Here is a 17,043-nt window from a genome sequence, read left to right on the forward strand (position 1 = left end):
TCATCTTATCCTCAATGATCCTGTAGGGCCAACATAGCCCCAAATTCTCTTGTAAGCAGTAATTAAAGGAAGAACTGGAACCGGAAGTCAAGTTTCCTGATTCTCAGTCTATACACTCAAAGGGCACAATCATATGACACATAGTTAAGGGAGTGCACCACTACTGCTTTACCAAAGCAGCACAACACCATTACTTGACATTTATTGTTAAAAAAGGAAAAAAAAAAGCAGTTATTCTCTCTCTCTCTCTCTCTCTCCCCCCCCCTCCCCTTCTCTCTTGCAAAGTGGTACTAAAAAAATCCTAAACCACCACTGTAAATAAAATTTTCTTCCCTCACTTTGTATCCCTGGGCCATGCACAGATGTATTAAAAAAACTGCCAAGAGAAACAATGAAGTCACTGATAACACAATGCATGAGTATCATGAAATTCACGCCTTTGTTTTCTCTCTCTCGATAATTACTTCTCATTACTGATCAAGTTGTGGTTGTTGGCAGATGGGGGAAGGAAACTCCAGCACTGTAAACATGTAGAGACACACACACTCAGTAGAGCAGGCACCTATGCAGACTAGATCTATTTTCAGTGTGAGCACTGCTTCACTAATCACCGGCAGAGCTACTCACCTTAGTTCCCAAAGAGAACTGATAGTTCAAAAAAAAAAACAAAAGACTACAACCATGTTGAAAAGAACAACAAAGACGCTATTAAAAGTTTGGAGTCGTTTGTGTGTTTGTTTTTCCATTTACAAATTGTCACGGGCTTTTCCGGGGAAGATTTCAGCTAAGCCACTTAAGAGTGAGGGGAGAGAAGCAAACATAGAAGATATACAGAGCCCCTTCAGTCCTCCGCTTTAGCTTGGGCAGCCTAAGAAACAAAGGGCACTGCTTATGAGCAATGCCTAGCAAGTTCCCTGCTAAAGGAAGTTATGTTATCCTGCTGTAATGGAAGGCATACTTTAGGAAATATGATGAAGGAAGAGGAATACTTATCAATTTAATAATAGAATACAAGGTGATTCTTATTTGGAAGCAATTGTTCCCTATAGGAGTATGTAATCAAAGGGCATAAGAATAAATACATCACAGAAATTCTTTTAGAAAAATACAACTAAAGAAGTAAATATATTTTATCACTTTTAAATTAGATTTTTTTTTTTTATTGTATAGGTATGGTGGCCTTTCCCCAATGGCTTCAATTCTTCTTCGAGGCTGTATCTCTCCCCTTCTACAAGGGGAATCTGTTTTCCCACTCTTGCATCTGGGGCTGGCCTTGTGATGTGTATCTACCCACAAAACAAGAGCTTGAGTGAGTTTTAGTCTCAGAATGTTGCAGTGCATTGGGTCTAACCTACTAGAGGATGAGGTCAGAGATTGACGCAATCTGGCTGACAACCCAGGAAACCAAATAGCCTAAAGCTAAATGGATGTTAAGAGATTGCATTTTAGACAAACCATACCTAAAGGGGATGCAAGATCGACTAAGCTATGGAATAAACCACAGAATTTTGAGTCACTGTGGCTACTATCTTAATTTTAGAATAGTTTAGAACAATAATATACACCTGAGACAGAAGGCCACAAAGAACAAGAAGCAAATCACCCTGTTGAAAATTCATACTGAAGGGAGCATCAGGCAAGGTACATCCTAGGATACACGAACTGCCATTAATCATGTCAGGGTTTTGGTGCAGCTCAGAGGTAAATTAACTGGCACCATCCTCAGCAACTCCCCCCAATATAAACATTGTAAGATAAAATAAAAACATTATGTGAAAGGCACAAGATGACCTTGTCCTTCATGTGCAAATGTAAGTCAAGAACAGTACTGACTTAGTTTGACTATATCTTATTTATGTAATAACTTTCCATTATTCCTATATTGCAGAGCAAGGGCATCCTTGAGGTGTTCAAGAAAATATAATGACTGGAGAACAGTAATTAGAAATGTAATTTACATTTATCTTTCCCCCTTTTACTTTAAATACATTTTCATAAGGCACATAATATATATGTTAACTTACTAGTTCATGAACACCATTTACAACTAAATTAGTATATCTGGAGTAGAATTTTCCAGTTGTATCTTCCACTCATAATTTCTACCTGATATTGTTTAATTGCAATAAGTACAGAAGCTGAGACAGAGGATAGCTGGAGCCAGGTATTTGAAGCCAGCCCAAGAAACAAAGTAACAAAATTATATTAGTTATTTGTAAGTTAATACACACACACACACACACACACACACACACACACACATTTCTCTGTCCTTTTACTTTTCTCAAATAAACTAACGGTCTCTGACTACTTAGGGAGGAGTCAGTGACAGCTGTTGCTACAGATCACTCTATATCGATACTGCGCTTAGAATCAGCTATTCTCTGTAGCCAGGCAACAGAATTTTTTTTAAAGACAGGTTGTCTAAACTTGTCTTAAGCAATACAGCACACTGGCATTTGGGCATCATTTTTACGAATGTAGGCTCAGTGACTACATGTGCTTCCGTTTCTTCATCACACAGTGAAGGCACTATTCTCTCCTTCACAGTGTCGTCATGAGTCTTGAGGCAGCATGGAAAAGCTCCAATTAGAGGAGAAACCGTCTCTAGTGACATTTCAGACACACATACTTCACATATGCCACTCTTGTGCCTTAGAAAATATCTCTAAAAATGCACATAATTAGGAAAAACATTAGCAAGAAAATTTAGAGTGGCATATTCCTAATAGTGTGTGTTTGTTTTGCATGGGTAAAGAGAATTAAACTATTTTAAAATCTATCAAGAGAAAAATTGGTGAATAAATGGTATACTAGTCACACAATAAAATACTATATGGAAAGCAAAATATAGAAACTACAAAACAAGGAACAAAGATGAATTTTAATAATATAGGATAAAAAAGCAAGTCTCAGAAACCTATCAACATGCTACTTGCCTCAGCTTAAAAACATGCAAAGAAATACTATCTATTGTTCAGCAACATGCACACATTTTTTAAAGTATAAAAATATACATATAGGAATGTTACACATCAAGTTCAAGATGATGACCACTTCTGTAGCAGCAGGGAAGAAGGTAAGCACTGGAGGAGATACACAGTGGGTTTAACTACATCTATAATAAAATTTTATCTCTTATTTCACAGTTCCTTAGCAAAGTTTGACAAGTATGTGTTTGACAAGTACATGGTAACAGTTAACTTGTATGCTTGTGGGTACCACTGTAGGAGGGAGGCTGCTTGTTGGTTCCTGACTGCTCAGCCCTAAAATAATCATACAGAAACTGTATTAATTAAATCACTGCTTGGCCCATTAGCTCTAGCTTCTTATTGACTAATTCTTACATATTAATTTAACCCATTTCTATTAATCGGGGTTACATGGCTTCTCTAAACTCCTCCTCCTTTCTTTCAGCATTCAGTTTAGTTTCCCCCACCTAGCTCTGTTCCCCTATAGCTCTGCTATATGGCCAAAGCAGTTCTTTTATTAACTAATAATATTCACAGCATACAGAGGGGAATCCCACATCATATCATCACCCCCACTTATATTTTAAAGGCTATTATTATGTACAGAAAGTAAGTACCAGTGATTTAATGATGAGGAGCAGAGAGAGAAAAATCTACCTAGACATGGTAGCTTGTACCTGTAATCCCAGGATTCAGGAGGCAGAGGCAGGAGGATTGTCACAAGTTTGAGGACAGCCTGGTCTACATAATGAGTTCTATATATAGTGAAGATATTGCCTTAACAAAACCAAAATCAAAAATGTATCTTTCTGTGAGTTACTGGAGTCCACTATAAGCTTGAGACTGCTCAGAACCTGTTTCAAAGGTGAAAGAGCTTTTTCTTCTTGTTGTCAATTAATCTGGCTAGCTGTAACCTCAGAGATGGAGTCCACGCGTCCTTGGAGTCCATGGAGTCAACTGATCTGCACTGGTGCCTCTATTTTACAGACGGGAGTGCAAATAGAAGCTGTGACTTAGCTCAATGACACTTCTGGAATTTTGGTAGACTATGAGGAATACAGTCAAGGAATGGCCTGAATGGTTTTAGTACTAAACTCTGCCTTAAAAACAAAGTAACCAAAAGTATTCTCTAGCAGACATTCGGTGTTCCTATCTTAATGTGCCAAAGCTAAGAAGTTAAGAAGGCAAAAACATACATAAAAAAAACAACAACAAACAACTTCAAAAGGAAATAATGTAAACTAAAGACAAATCATTAGCAAGTTCATCCTTTTACAATTAGGTTAAGTATGCCTCCTTGTAAGTGAGCACTCGGCCACAGTTGGAGGTATGACCGAGGTTCTTGTAGTGGAATGTGTGGTGGACGAAGTACAAACACAGGCTGTTTACCCATGGACATAAGTGGCTTTAATCACAGCAGAACAAGCTTTTAAAATGTTGACTTTAAAAGGAGAAGTGTAAATAAGACGGTGATTTATGAATCTGGTAATACCCTTCTCTGTTTACATATTAGAAAGATCAAGTCAAATATAACAAGAGTGTGGAGTTGTTAGAGCAGTAATCGGTACTTATAAAACTCTACTTCTAGTAAGAGTTACAAATTGTCTTCTCTTCTTCCAGTCCTTGAAGAATGCGTTCCAGAAGCAGCAACACTGAGGGCTCAGCCCCAAAGCATTTCCCAAGACATAGCAAATTCCCCACTCTCCAGGACATGAAGCACAGAGAACAAGAAAAAGACCCCTCTAGTGAGACAGATGGGGTCCTTCCACACCCTACGCCAGAGAAGTCACACACTGGCAAAGGCCACCAAGCAGAAGACCTCTCAAGAGATGACTTACTATTTCTACTCAGCATTCTGGAGGGAGAACTGCAGGTCAGCTGGGTTGGGGCCAGTCCTTCCTTGATCTAAGGGGAAGCCGGCTTATGAATTTGGTGTGCTTGCTGCTAAAGAAATCAATAGCTGTGGTTCACACTTGTGTATACCCAAAAGCAAAACATTTACTACACAAACAGAATTCTCTTCTACCAACTCAAAACACAATTACAATCAATCACATCTAAAAACGGGTCGCCATTATGACATATAGTTGGCATGAATGCTGTGAAAGGTCACAACCTCTGCTCATGCGGCTTGGGAGCCTTAGCTCACAGGCACATCTCAACAATCGGGCCAGAAGACTTCTGGATTGGTTTAAACAACAATAAGCATTCCACATTCCATGTAAACTGGCTCCTCGGCATTATTAATCATTTTATTTATATAAAAACCTAAAAACAGCTGCTATACATAAGACGAATTTTACTTCCTAACTTCTAAAAGCTCAAAAGACAGTCCTCTGAGGGGTATCTTATCTTCCATTAGAGACCAACGAAACCTTCCCCCAATGTAGTACAGTGATCATTTTGTAAAATACTGATAATGTGTAAGTGGTGTTTAGTAAAAAGGATGAAGGGACATAGTTCTGTTTCCTTCCCCAAAGATTACTATAATAAAATATGGTTCACTTATATTTGAAAGAGATAAGAAATACCACCAATTATCACAAGAGACTATGTGCTGAGTTCTGGGGCAGATAAGTAATCTTTCTGCAATACTATTTGTTCTTCCAGGCTCGAGATGAAGTCATAGGCATTTTAAGGGCTGAAAAAATGGACTTGGCTTTGCTGGAAGCTCAATATGGGTTTGTCACGCCAAAGAAGGTGTTGGAGGCTCTCCAGAGAGATGCCTTTCAAGCAAAATCTGCCCCCTGGCAGGAGGACATCTATGAGAAACCAATGAATGAGGTTGGTACCACAGTAGGCATGGGCACTTAAATGGCAGAAGCACGCCTGTCAGCCAGGAGACTGGGCCTTAGCAAGTAGTGGTGATGTGCATTCCCTTTCAGCTCACAATGTCATTTCCTAATGCTTTTCAAACCCACCCAAAAAGATGAACACTGTAAGGTCAATGGGGGAGAAAGATGAATGACGGCTGAGATGCACTTGGTTCGTTTCTCACTATCAGGACTGAAACATAAATTGGAAGAATACACATACATATGAATCCTGCAAGGATATGTATTTCTTTGGGGGCTTAAAGTCTATCCAGACTATAATAAAAATTATCGAGTTCAATCATCAAGGTATTAAACACTAAGGTTTTATGTCATAGAAAGTTCAAGCATTAAATAAAAAGAAACGGCCTAAACTGCCCAAGAGATTGAGTTTTAAAATGATGGCATCTGTCCTTCAAACATCTACTGACAACAAAGACCTTTCTACTGCCCACAGCATCCTGTAGTGGCAAGGGTAAGCAGCCCATACATGGCCACCCCTACCCAGAGATGAAGTGCTTCTTGCTCCTTTTTCTATGTTGAAATTCCTAAAGCCCTGGCATCCTTTCTTACTCTTCTGTTTCCCTCAGAAACCTGAGTGGAAACTTCCACAATTTTCATTTTTATAAAAGTAAACAACTGAGAACCTGAGTTAAGGCTGAGAGAATAAAAGCAAGTTTTAGACCCCACCCCCACTTCTCTGGCAATCTAGTTCAAGATTGAGCTCTAATGTTCTTGCTATTCTTGTCTTGGGAATATCATGAGAGAAGAATACCGCCTTGCCAAATTCTGAAGTAGTTTGGTCATGTGAATGTACTTCTCTAAGTGATGAGGATGAGACCACCCAAAGTCTGTTGATTTATGCTTTAATCCAAATTTTAAACAAAAGGAACTGAGCCTGCATGCGCGTCAACAGTGTTAACACTATCCTGGCTCCCTGCATGCTTCCGCTAGGTTTGACAAACACACCAGCTACACGAGGTGCGATGCAAACTGATGGCTCGTGCAAATATCCTGAACAGAACTCATCAAATGGCAATGTCCCTGAAAGTTATTCCTTCTCTGTCTCTGTCTCTCTCTGGTTTTTTGAGGCACAGTTTCTCTCTGTAGTTTTGGTCCTGGTACTCACTCTGTAGACCAGACTGCCTTGAACTCATAGAGATCTGCCTGCCTCACCCTTCCCAGTGCTGGGATTAAAGTTTTTTTTTTTTTTTTTTTTTAACCACCACTGCCTGGTGTTCTACTGCCTTCTTGCTTTACAAATGCAACATTCTTTGCACATGAAGGAAAAAATACATTACAAGAACACTTCCTTTTGCTAGAGAACATGGGAGGAACACTGAAGGAGAATGGAGAATGGAGTATGGGGGGTGGGGGCAGTGAGCCAGAGAAAAGAAAGTGTATGCGGCGTAATAACCAGGCTAGCTTAATATGAAACAGCAAATTTTAATGAAGGGCTAGCTTACAACACCAGGGATCCAGCGATGGGCAGGAAATACAAAAAAGGACCCACGGGGCTCACACTGGCCAGATTTATACGTAAACATTAGCCCGAGGCGAACACACCCCCCATTGGGCTGGGCTTCCCCTACAAGATAGGACTGGTTTGGGGGTAGAGTATGGAAAGGAGGGAGGAAAGGACCAGAACTCTTTGCATAAACTTTGAAACTTTGTGCTTCTTTAGAATTTGGAGTTCTACATTAGAAATTGATTTGTAAAGATACTGGAGTATGCTTAATGTATTAACAGTTCTTTTTAAAGTCATCACAGAAAATTTAACATTTAGCGCGTCAAAGATACTTCAGCACCAGGGTCTTAAGACGATTTATAAAGATTTTACAGAATTTACCTTCTACATTTCACTGCACTCATTCACTTAATTAACACGTACTGAAAAGCTAATGTATAAAGATCGTCACGAGTCCTTCTTCCAGGATGCATACTATCTAAGAGAGGCCAGATGACATAAGAAGCAACTACAGCACAGATTACTATGAGGTGGTATAAAAGGGAGGAAGAATGCAAAAGGAACCAAGAAGTCAAGATCCAAAGGATGAGTTGGGATTAATCAGATGGAACATAGTCAAATTCTATCTCCAGCAATAATGAAGACTATATTGTGAAACTATATCATTAAATTATCAGAAGGGTTTTGATTGTATAGGGGCAGGAGTCAGGCTGATTAACTGGAAGTTATCACTGTACGGTAAACATTGGAAAGCTATTTCTTAAATTTCCTATCCTGGTGTCCACAGAAATGGCTAACAAGTATTGCTGTTTCCTATCCGGCAAACTACAAGGAAGGATAGAACAGAGAAAGGGATAGCTTCTGATAATCCTTCAGCACATCATGATACAGTGTCTCACAACAGTCCTAGGTGATACATGAGTGAAAGCATAAGACCTTGGCATGCAAATGACAGAAGAGACACTTAAATACTTGTCCCTTGTAAAAATTAAGGCAACAGTCTTGATCCCAGAAATCATTAAGTCCATCCTTTTACCTTATAAATGAAGAATATGCAGTATAAACTAGGAAGTGACTTTGCCAAACTCCCATGTGTCCCACCACTCAGGATGTGTACGGTTCATTGTATGATCTGTCAGGAGTGAGAAGAGACTGAAGCAAAAACCACTGGCATGTCTTCTAAAAGGCATACCAAATAATTAAGTCATGAAATAAGACTTCAAATACAAGCCAAAGCATCTCCAGAATCAACAAGACTCTTGCAGGGAGCATCTTCTCTAAGAGGTTGTTATGCAACAGCTTTTCCTTTATTGCTCTTCTGAGAATACAAGCTGTCTGGGGATTGCACTGGATAACATATAGGAAATTCAAACCATCCTTCTAGAGTGATGGAATGTGAATTGGGCTTTGATATGAGGAAGCAAACAGTTCTTTAAAGCAGTGAGTGGGGAACAGAGAAGTTTTGGGGGGAAAGGAGAAAAGAGCTCCCAGGTCTTAGCAATCTAGTATCAGTGTGTGTGCTAAGACCTGACTGAAACTAATGTGGCTCAAAGCTGGCTGGGAAAAATGGATAGCAAAATGAAAACAGGATCATTGTGACAGAGGATACAGTTGACTATGACTAGAGTCTTGGTTCTCAACTTTCCTAATGCCGTGACCCTTTAATACAGTTCCTCATATTGTGGTAACCCCAACCATAAAAATTAGTTTTGTTACTACTTCATAACTACAGTTTTACAACTGTTATGAATTGTAATATAAATACTTGCTAGTTGACCCCCAAAGGGGTTGCAACCCACAAGTTGAGAATACTGGAATAGAGCCTGCGTATTCCCATTGGTGAAAGTTGGCACTATCAGTCATAAGGAAAGAATGGGAAGAACTAGAGGAGAGATCACTGAAGTGTCAGCAGACTATGTAACAAATCATGGCAGTAAGTCTTTAAAGCCTTTCTCTCAAGTCTCTGATGAAGAAACCACTAATCATTAGACGAGATGGAACAAACACACTAGAAAGCAAGACTTCATGCATCTATATCCTGTCTTTAGAGTGAATAAAGTTTTTATTTTAATTCATTACAAGCTAGATGATGATCTACTATATGACTGCTTTTCTTTTAAAAGAAAATTTTCATAGTATATATTCACTGTACATGGTGTTGTATAATCTAAAGACTTTCATCTAAACCTATATTGTATGGATGCTGGGTGGCTAAAGTTAAAGCACACATCCAGCAGTTGTAAGTGTCTATCTAAGGACAGATACATTTTTATTTTATTCTTTTGCATTTAGCAAGCTACTTTTAGATATTTATCTAATTCAAGGATCAAATTTAATTGAATGTTTTCCCTACAGCACTGTACTATTAATAGGTTAATATTCTCATTATTTGACTCTTAAATTCTAAAACCAGCTTACTTAGCTCTTCTCTACAGTAAATAATGCTTTGGCAGTACTACTTCTGCTGGCCCCTGAAAGAGCTTACAAGTATTTGCTGTTTTCATCCTCAGCTTCACTCTCCAAAGCTAGTTGAGAGAGGGCTGCCACTCTGATCACCTTTAGTAGTTACTGATACAGACACTTACATTGTTCCCAACTTTCCATGCATTTATCTCATCTTCTTACTGAAAATAAAACACTAACAGTTCAAATATCAAATCTCTCCTGGTTTCTCCATGGCACTAAGATGAAAATTTCAGATGTCTATAAAGTGGTTTAAAATGTTCTTTTAGGAAAAAAAAAAAGACCACCTTCTCAGAAACTAGATATTAGTTAGCAATGCCTCTGCAGGCAGGCAACACAATTTATATGTTTCAGTGTTCACAAAATGACAGACCAAGTTTATTAAAAATCATCAAGAATAATATAACCAACTCTTTTTAAAAGGTGACAAACCTGCACAAGAAACCTGAACAGCCCATGTGAGAATTTAGAAGTCAGAGGGAGTTCACTGGGTTCTAAAAAACTTCTTAGTTCTGCTTCCCCCCACCAAATAACTTAGTTAGCTTGTGGTCTGGATTTTTAGTTAATTGTATGTCTTTTAAGATGTGCCTAAAATATTATAAAATGGTAGTTGGCATTAAATTCATAATGAGCCACAATATTTTTAAACTTACATGATAAAACAAAGCAAAAATCAGTATTTTATCAGTTATATCTTGCATTTAATGGAAGTATTCTGAGTAATTTGTAATTAACAGGCAATAAATGCATTTTTTTTGTAGTTGGATAAAGTCATAGAAAAGCATAAAGACTCTCACAGACGAATTCTGGAACAACTTTTAATGGTAGAAAAGTCTCACAGGCAAACCATAATGGAGATGGAGGAAGAGAAGAAAAAACATAAAGAATATATGAAGAGGAGCGATGAATTCATTAACTTGTTGGAACAGGAGTGTGAAAGGTAAGAGCTGCACTGGACGAAACAATGACCCTTCTGCTTTGGTATTACATGTTACTATGGGCTGGAAGTACTATAAGGGTTAAAATGAAACACATTCTGGTCTCAAAGACCTTACGGTCCAAAGTGAGGGAAACACATATCTAAAGGCATTGTCAATACAGTACAATAATAATTATGGAAATATAAATATTGAATTCCCAGTCCTCTAAGAAAACTGCATAAAAGACTAGGAGAAATTGTCCATAATCAAACATTCCAAATGATTTTCAATGTAAGAGGAGAAATATGTGTAGGAGCAAGTGGTGTGGAAGAAATGTCTTGGGTCCTGAGGGAAGCCAACCATAGCTACAGAAGAGGCTGCAAGGGCAGGACGAGAAAAGGAGAGTCAGGTGCCCACCATAAACACTCAGAGCACGCAGTGTCTGCACGACTGAGACAATAAGAGAACTGTGAGAAGGAAAGTGAGGTCAGCAGGTATGCGTTCTTAAAGAACAATAAAAGCAGCATGGAGGAAAGACTGCAAGAGCTGACGACTGGAGGCAGGAAACCTGCTTTGGAGGCAACTGCCCAGATAAGGGAGATGAGGGTGTAAACAGGAAATATTTAGGATGGAGAGTCCACATAGCAACTGCTGAGACTGAAGAGATGCACACTGCTCATAGTAGTTATTCAGCTGGCATTCTGGCTATGCACCAAGCTGTGAATATGGAAATAGGACACAGATTTTGGTGACTTCCAAAATCTAGAAGAAAAATATATGTATGAATTTTACCTATGGCAGAAATACAGGTCTGTATGGGTTTATGTGTGAATTTGCAATGGGTAACAGTTAAAGCTGTGTGTGTAGGAGTCATCAGGAGAAAAAATATTGACAATGGAACCCTAAAATCAGTGCTTATCTGTTTTCTGGGAACTTAGTAAAGAAAGCCAAGAAAAAAGAGAAAACAAACAAAAACCAAAAACCAAACCAAACCAACAACAAAATGAAAAGCAGTCCAAGGATGGAAAAACCAGAAAGAAGAGAAAGTTCATGAAACTAAGGAAAAATGTGAACAAAGCAAACAAACAAAAATGAGTGGGCAGTCAATCAGAAAACAAGCAAACAAGAAATCAAAACAGAACAAAAAACATGGGAATGCACTAGATCTTGTGACATCGAAGACACCAGAAGAACTTAAAGGGCCATACCACTAAGACATGGGGAGAAGCCAGTACAAAGCTTTGAACAATGGCTGAGAATAGTTGTTCCAGGTGTGAACCAGTATTTGAGAAGTATGTTCTCAAAAGTAGTTTGTTTGACAAATCTTTTATTAACATACACAGGGCTGGTAACTTGTTCAACTTTGACCTACTCTGCATCAGCATCAACAGTGTGGACATCCCCACTACACAAAAGGGCAATCGGACCACTCCGCACGACACTGTCTGAGAAATCAATTTCTACATGTGCAAGAGTCACACTGTTGACACTAAATTCTAACAATCGGAATAATGCAGGAACATGATCTGTGAGATCCCATTTCCAAAACACTAGCAATCTCAACTGCTTTATTCAAGTATTTGTTTTGTTTTGTTTTGTATTGTTTTTGAGACAGTCTTGTTGTGTTGTGCAGACTGACTTTGACCGTGAGCCAATCCTGTCTCAGCCTCCTGAGTGCTTACACCACCAAACTGGGCCAATAGATTTCCAGTTAGTATTTTAGCTAGAAAGCTAAAGTTCTATCAATGTCTCCACTAATGGTGAAGTCTCATTCCTTTTCAGATAATTTCATGGTCAACATTCACTTAAGAATACCTGTTCTTATACCCATTCTATTCCCCCTCTAGGAGGTTTATTTTATACATGAGAAATGAGGACAAAGGTGAGAGATGTCCTAGCAAATTTGAACCTCATGAACTCGGAGATATTTGCAAGAACAGATTTTAAAAGTTCAAGATATTTGGCGCCAAGCGAAGATTCAACTCAGACATTATAAATATACGATTTCCTGGTCAATGAGACAATGATATTAAGTATTAATTTGAACCCCTGTGGTTTGGCACTAGTGGCCTCATTTGGCTGCCATACTGTCTTGGCATTAACCTACTAACTGACACTTTCTTTCATCTCTCCTTATCGTGAACATTCACTGACCATGGTCAGAGAACAAAGAGGTGCAGGCTGTCCCCTTCCAGGGGCTGACCACATACTACGGCAAGATGACAGAGATTCTGGCTGAGAATGTGAAAGGCTAACGGATGGGGCATGGTTCTCATGTTCCCATGGCTCATCTTCTGGAGCAAGGCTGGGAGGCCATCCACAGTAACACTGGAACCCTGGGAGGCAGATGGATATGGTTGCTTAATTCAGAAAGCAAAGAGGAATAGCTCAGAAATGCAAAGAAAAGACCAGTGAAAAGAGGGCACAGGCTAGAGGGAAAGAAAGAGTCAAGTGTATACCTTGGAATCAGTCTGCTAACGATGGCATTTCTACAGGTCACACAAGAGCTAAAGAAGTTCAGTGGATAGTGTTTGTCTTACAGGATGCAAAGTCTTAAAGGATAATCAAACTGAACAGGCACTGCAAAGAAGTGGAAATGGGGACTAAATTAGATTGCTGCTCATCCCCTGCTTAGCCAGTGTAACAGATAAGTGAGGATTCATTTGTTTCCATTTGTCAAGGAAAAGTTTCCAAATGGGAAGATCTGGGTGTGAGAATATCAAACTTACCTTCTCCTCACATAACACACTGAAACTTCTTCCTTTCCCTTGTCTGCACATCCAGTTCCTGTCTCTTGGAACTGTTGGTACATTCCCCCTCAACAATTGCTCCAGGCTGATGCAAGGAGGCTGTAAGCCTGTTGTGGCATGACCGATACCTACCTACTTTAAGGCCACGAACATGAGATTTCCGAGTGAACACCACCTAACAGGAAAAGGGGGAAACTCCAGTGGGAGAAACTCTAGGGTTTCAGGTAAGCACACACAGCACTTGATTACAAAAGAGAAAATGAAACATCAGTGTCTCATTTCAAGTGGGATGTAAAGGCAACATGTTATCACTGAACTCTTTAAACTGTGGTGACAGTCACCCCTTCACAAAGCAAGACTAACTTTCCTTAGAGGAACAAAGAGTATTGTTTACTTCCACAAGGTGATGTAAGTCACTTGAAAACTTGTGGGCTTGCATTCTACAGTGAAACAAAAGATATAAACCCACTTAAAAGGGGGTTGGGTGAGAACAGCTACAAAAGATTATCTGACTTAAAAGTCTGAAAATAAAAAACATTGTGAGGGTTTAGCATTTAAGTATTAGTTAATATATGCACAGAAAAAAAATTAAGTAAGATATTACTGAGGTAATTAATGAGCCCTTAGAGGATACTATAATGGATTTCAAATGAAGGTTCAGGCTTTGTGTTTTCTTTGGAGAATTCATTTTATGTGCAAAAGCCTAAAGGAGCCTGATGTCACACATTGAGTTCAGGCCAAAATGTTTGCCAAGTGATGTCGCTGTCATAATCAGTAAGCAATTGGCTTCCCCACTTGAGGGTGGGAGGGGTCAGGGATCAGTCCTGAAAATCACGCTTGTTAACATAAAGATTCCCTAGCTGTAATCTGCATAGTTTGATGGGTCCACACTACCTTATCACACCATGTTTCATGACAGCTTTTTGCTTAGTGACCAGTTCTGTTGAGTATGTGTGTCGCTGATGACCTGAGTTATATATACTTGGCTGAATTACAAATGGAGTCTATGTGAAAAGTTTTACACAAAAGCAATGCCAGTAATTTTTGGCCTTTCTGGATGACTTCACAAGAAAGCCAAACAAAAATCACTTTCAGTCAGTGTAATTTTGTAAAAATTTCCCATAAGTGAATACTTAAAAAAAAAAGGCCTGCAGAATTTTTCTTTAGTGTAAATGGGGGGGGGGGGGTATGTAAAGGAGTAAAAGAGTCTTCTTGAAAAGACGTTCACTCTCTGACTAAAGCAAACCACATCTATTACTGTACTGATGCCCCTGAAAGAGCTAAGGCAGGAAGCAAATATTGTTACGGCAATTGCATAAAAGTGTGGTTTCAACCCTACATGTTTCTAAAGCCCTAAATTACTTTTCTGAGTATTTTGGCCAAGTCATTTAGGGGTGATAATTCAACTTTACAGACCAGAAACTTGCATTAGCTTCTTAGGAGCAACACCAGGAAGGCATCACAAGAATATTGACTTCCTATTCCTGTCCTAGCCAGTGACTGACTTTGGCATCCTGACTCCTAGAGGAAGGTCAACAGGTGTCTACATTCAGGGAGGAAGGTCAACAGGGGTCTACATTCAGGGAGGAGGGTCATTTCAAGGTTGGTGATTTAATCACACTCTACTCCTTAGCTGTTAGGTTTTAGTGAATAACAAACCACTTTTACCCCTTCCTTTGACAAGAAGAAACTTTATTCCTATTATTGTAGACTTGCTTCAGGCAAGATCATGGAAATATTGAGTCCTATTTGATCCTACTGTTAACTGACTCATTAGATAACTTTCAACTCCTCTCCAAAAACATCAAAACTCTCTGGAGGCTTTGGATATAATCCCTTGAAACACAACAATAATGAATATATCAATATCTAAATTTTTACTTAACTGAGTTAAGTACCTAGGCTCTCAGCTTACTACTGTGGCTTACCCGTCACTCACTGGTTCATTAAAAACATATAACTGTATGCTGGCCACAAGACAATCCTATAAAAGAGACTCATGGGGTTGAGGGAGAGCTTCATCTCCTCATTACTGTAAAAGGCAGACACTACAGTAGATTTGAAATTGTGTGGCATATAAGACATTTCAATATACGGAAGAAAGTCACCATATAGTAAAATAACATGGCAAACTATTCAAGAGAAATCAACAAGCTCATCAGAGAATTTTATGTCTCAAAACTATGACCGTTAGGATTTTTAACATCTTTTGTCTTAAATGTCAGCTTTTCCAATATCCCACAAAACAAAACACCCTGATACAATGCTTTAAAATTTCACCTTTTAAAAGTAATATTTGGAAAGCCAGCAGTCTTAAATTTCATGCACACTAAACTATTGTTGTAGACTAAATCGCATACAAATGCAATCATTTCCTTTCAGTTTTCTGGGAAGGAGTTATTTGTATTACATATTCTCTAGACTATGTCCAGCAAGTAGTAAAGTGGATGACAGCTCTCCACTTGACCTTTGTCGTGGATATCCAGTTATTTGTCAGAACAAAATGGAGACCCACCATAAATACATATTTTGGTAATGTACTCTATACAGAACTGTGTAATCAATCTTCTCTTCATACACCCCACTTGATACCTAGCAGAGGAGCTATGCAGGGATGCAGAGATGGAATTACTTCATGAACACCAAATACGCATTTAAGAGTCTACATCACAGCTTAGCTTTTAACAGACACCACAAAACCATATCCATGTCACTGCACAATTCGGCGGTTTTTATACATGCCACATAATTAGAGAGGTTAGAGTTTGTATGCAGCACTGATGCTATTTGATTGTTTTTCCTTCCCAGGAAGCTAAGCTAAACTTCACAAATGATTTTAAATGTAAAATTGGCTGTATAATGATTAGCAAATTTAGCCCATTCAAAAGACTAGGGATGTTAAGAAGCAGTCTAAAAGAAAACCTAACCAACACAGTGTGGTCCAATGACGAACTAGGAGCTTAAAGATGTGAGAACTTGGGCCACGTCAGCCAGTCACAGATGCTGGTAAGAGTGAGGATGCCTCTACTGTTAACTTCCAATTGCAAATCAGTATTTCCACTCTTAAAGGTCATCTGGATTTCAGTGTACTTCACTGTTCCAAACTAAACCTAATACCATCTGCAAATCTGGGACATTTATAACCTTTCTAATCTTGATAGTGCCGCTACAATTAAAGCACTAGTAGTCAGGTAAATAACAAAAGGTACAGAAATCTCAGAATCTTACAATTTGAGCTAGAACAGACCTATGATGAAGATAGATCAACCTTCTGATTTTTGAACTGAAAAAGCCGGGGGGGGGGATCTACTAAGTTCCAAATAAGAAGTCCAAAAATCTTGTTGTTGAATAAATACATAGCCAGAGCTGGAGTCAGGTCTGATGTGGGATCTCCCTCTTCACAGCATACAGAGGGGAATCCCACAGCATACAGAGGGGAATCCCACATCACAGATCTCCTAACAATATACTCAATGCTACTCTCTCTAGAATTATCATCACTATGTACCCAAACCTTGGACTTGGTATTACAGGAGATCCAGAAGACAATGACAACCTAACCACAATACAGTTGAAAACGCAAAAGAGTCATAAAATAATTTATGGGTAATTCAGGAAGAACTCACCTGCTAATTTTATGGTATAGAAACTAAAGTT

The 17,043-nt window shown here is 38.9% G+C and overlaps 2 protein-coding genes across 4 annotated transcripts in view; one reads left to right on the forward strand and one right to left on the reverse strand.

Annotated features, from left to right (window-relative positions):
* Cmss1 (cms1 ribosomal small subunit homolog) overlaps positions 1-17,043 on the reverse strand; it is a 292,416-nt gene that overhangs the window by 194,970 nt on the left and 80,403 nt on the right. The window lies entirely within an intron of this gene.
* Filip1l (filamin A interacting protein 1 like) overlaps positions 4,603-17,043 on the forward strand; it is an 85,475-nt gene continuing 73,034 nt past the window's right edge. For both annotated transcript variants that reach the window (XM_041673011.1, XM_041673010.1), the window contains exons 1-3: positions 4,603-4,845; positions 5,583-5,756; positions 10,478-10,656. In XM_041673011.1, the coding sequence (XP_041528945.1) occupies positions 4,603-4,845; positions 5,583-5,756; positions 10,478-10,656 (596 nt within the window). The remainder of the gene's footprint in view (positions 4,846-5,582; positions 5,757-10,477; positions 10,657-17,043) is intronic.

This window comes from Microtus oregoni, unplaced genomic scaffold, assembly GCF_018167655.1.
Source record: "Microtus oregoni isolate MIOR12 unplaced genomic scaffold, Mior012 000023F_ref0000262, whole genome shotgun sequence".
Lineage (NCBI taxonomy): Eukaryota > Metazoa > Chordata > Mammalia > Rodentia > Cricetidae > Microtus > Microtus oregoni.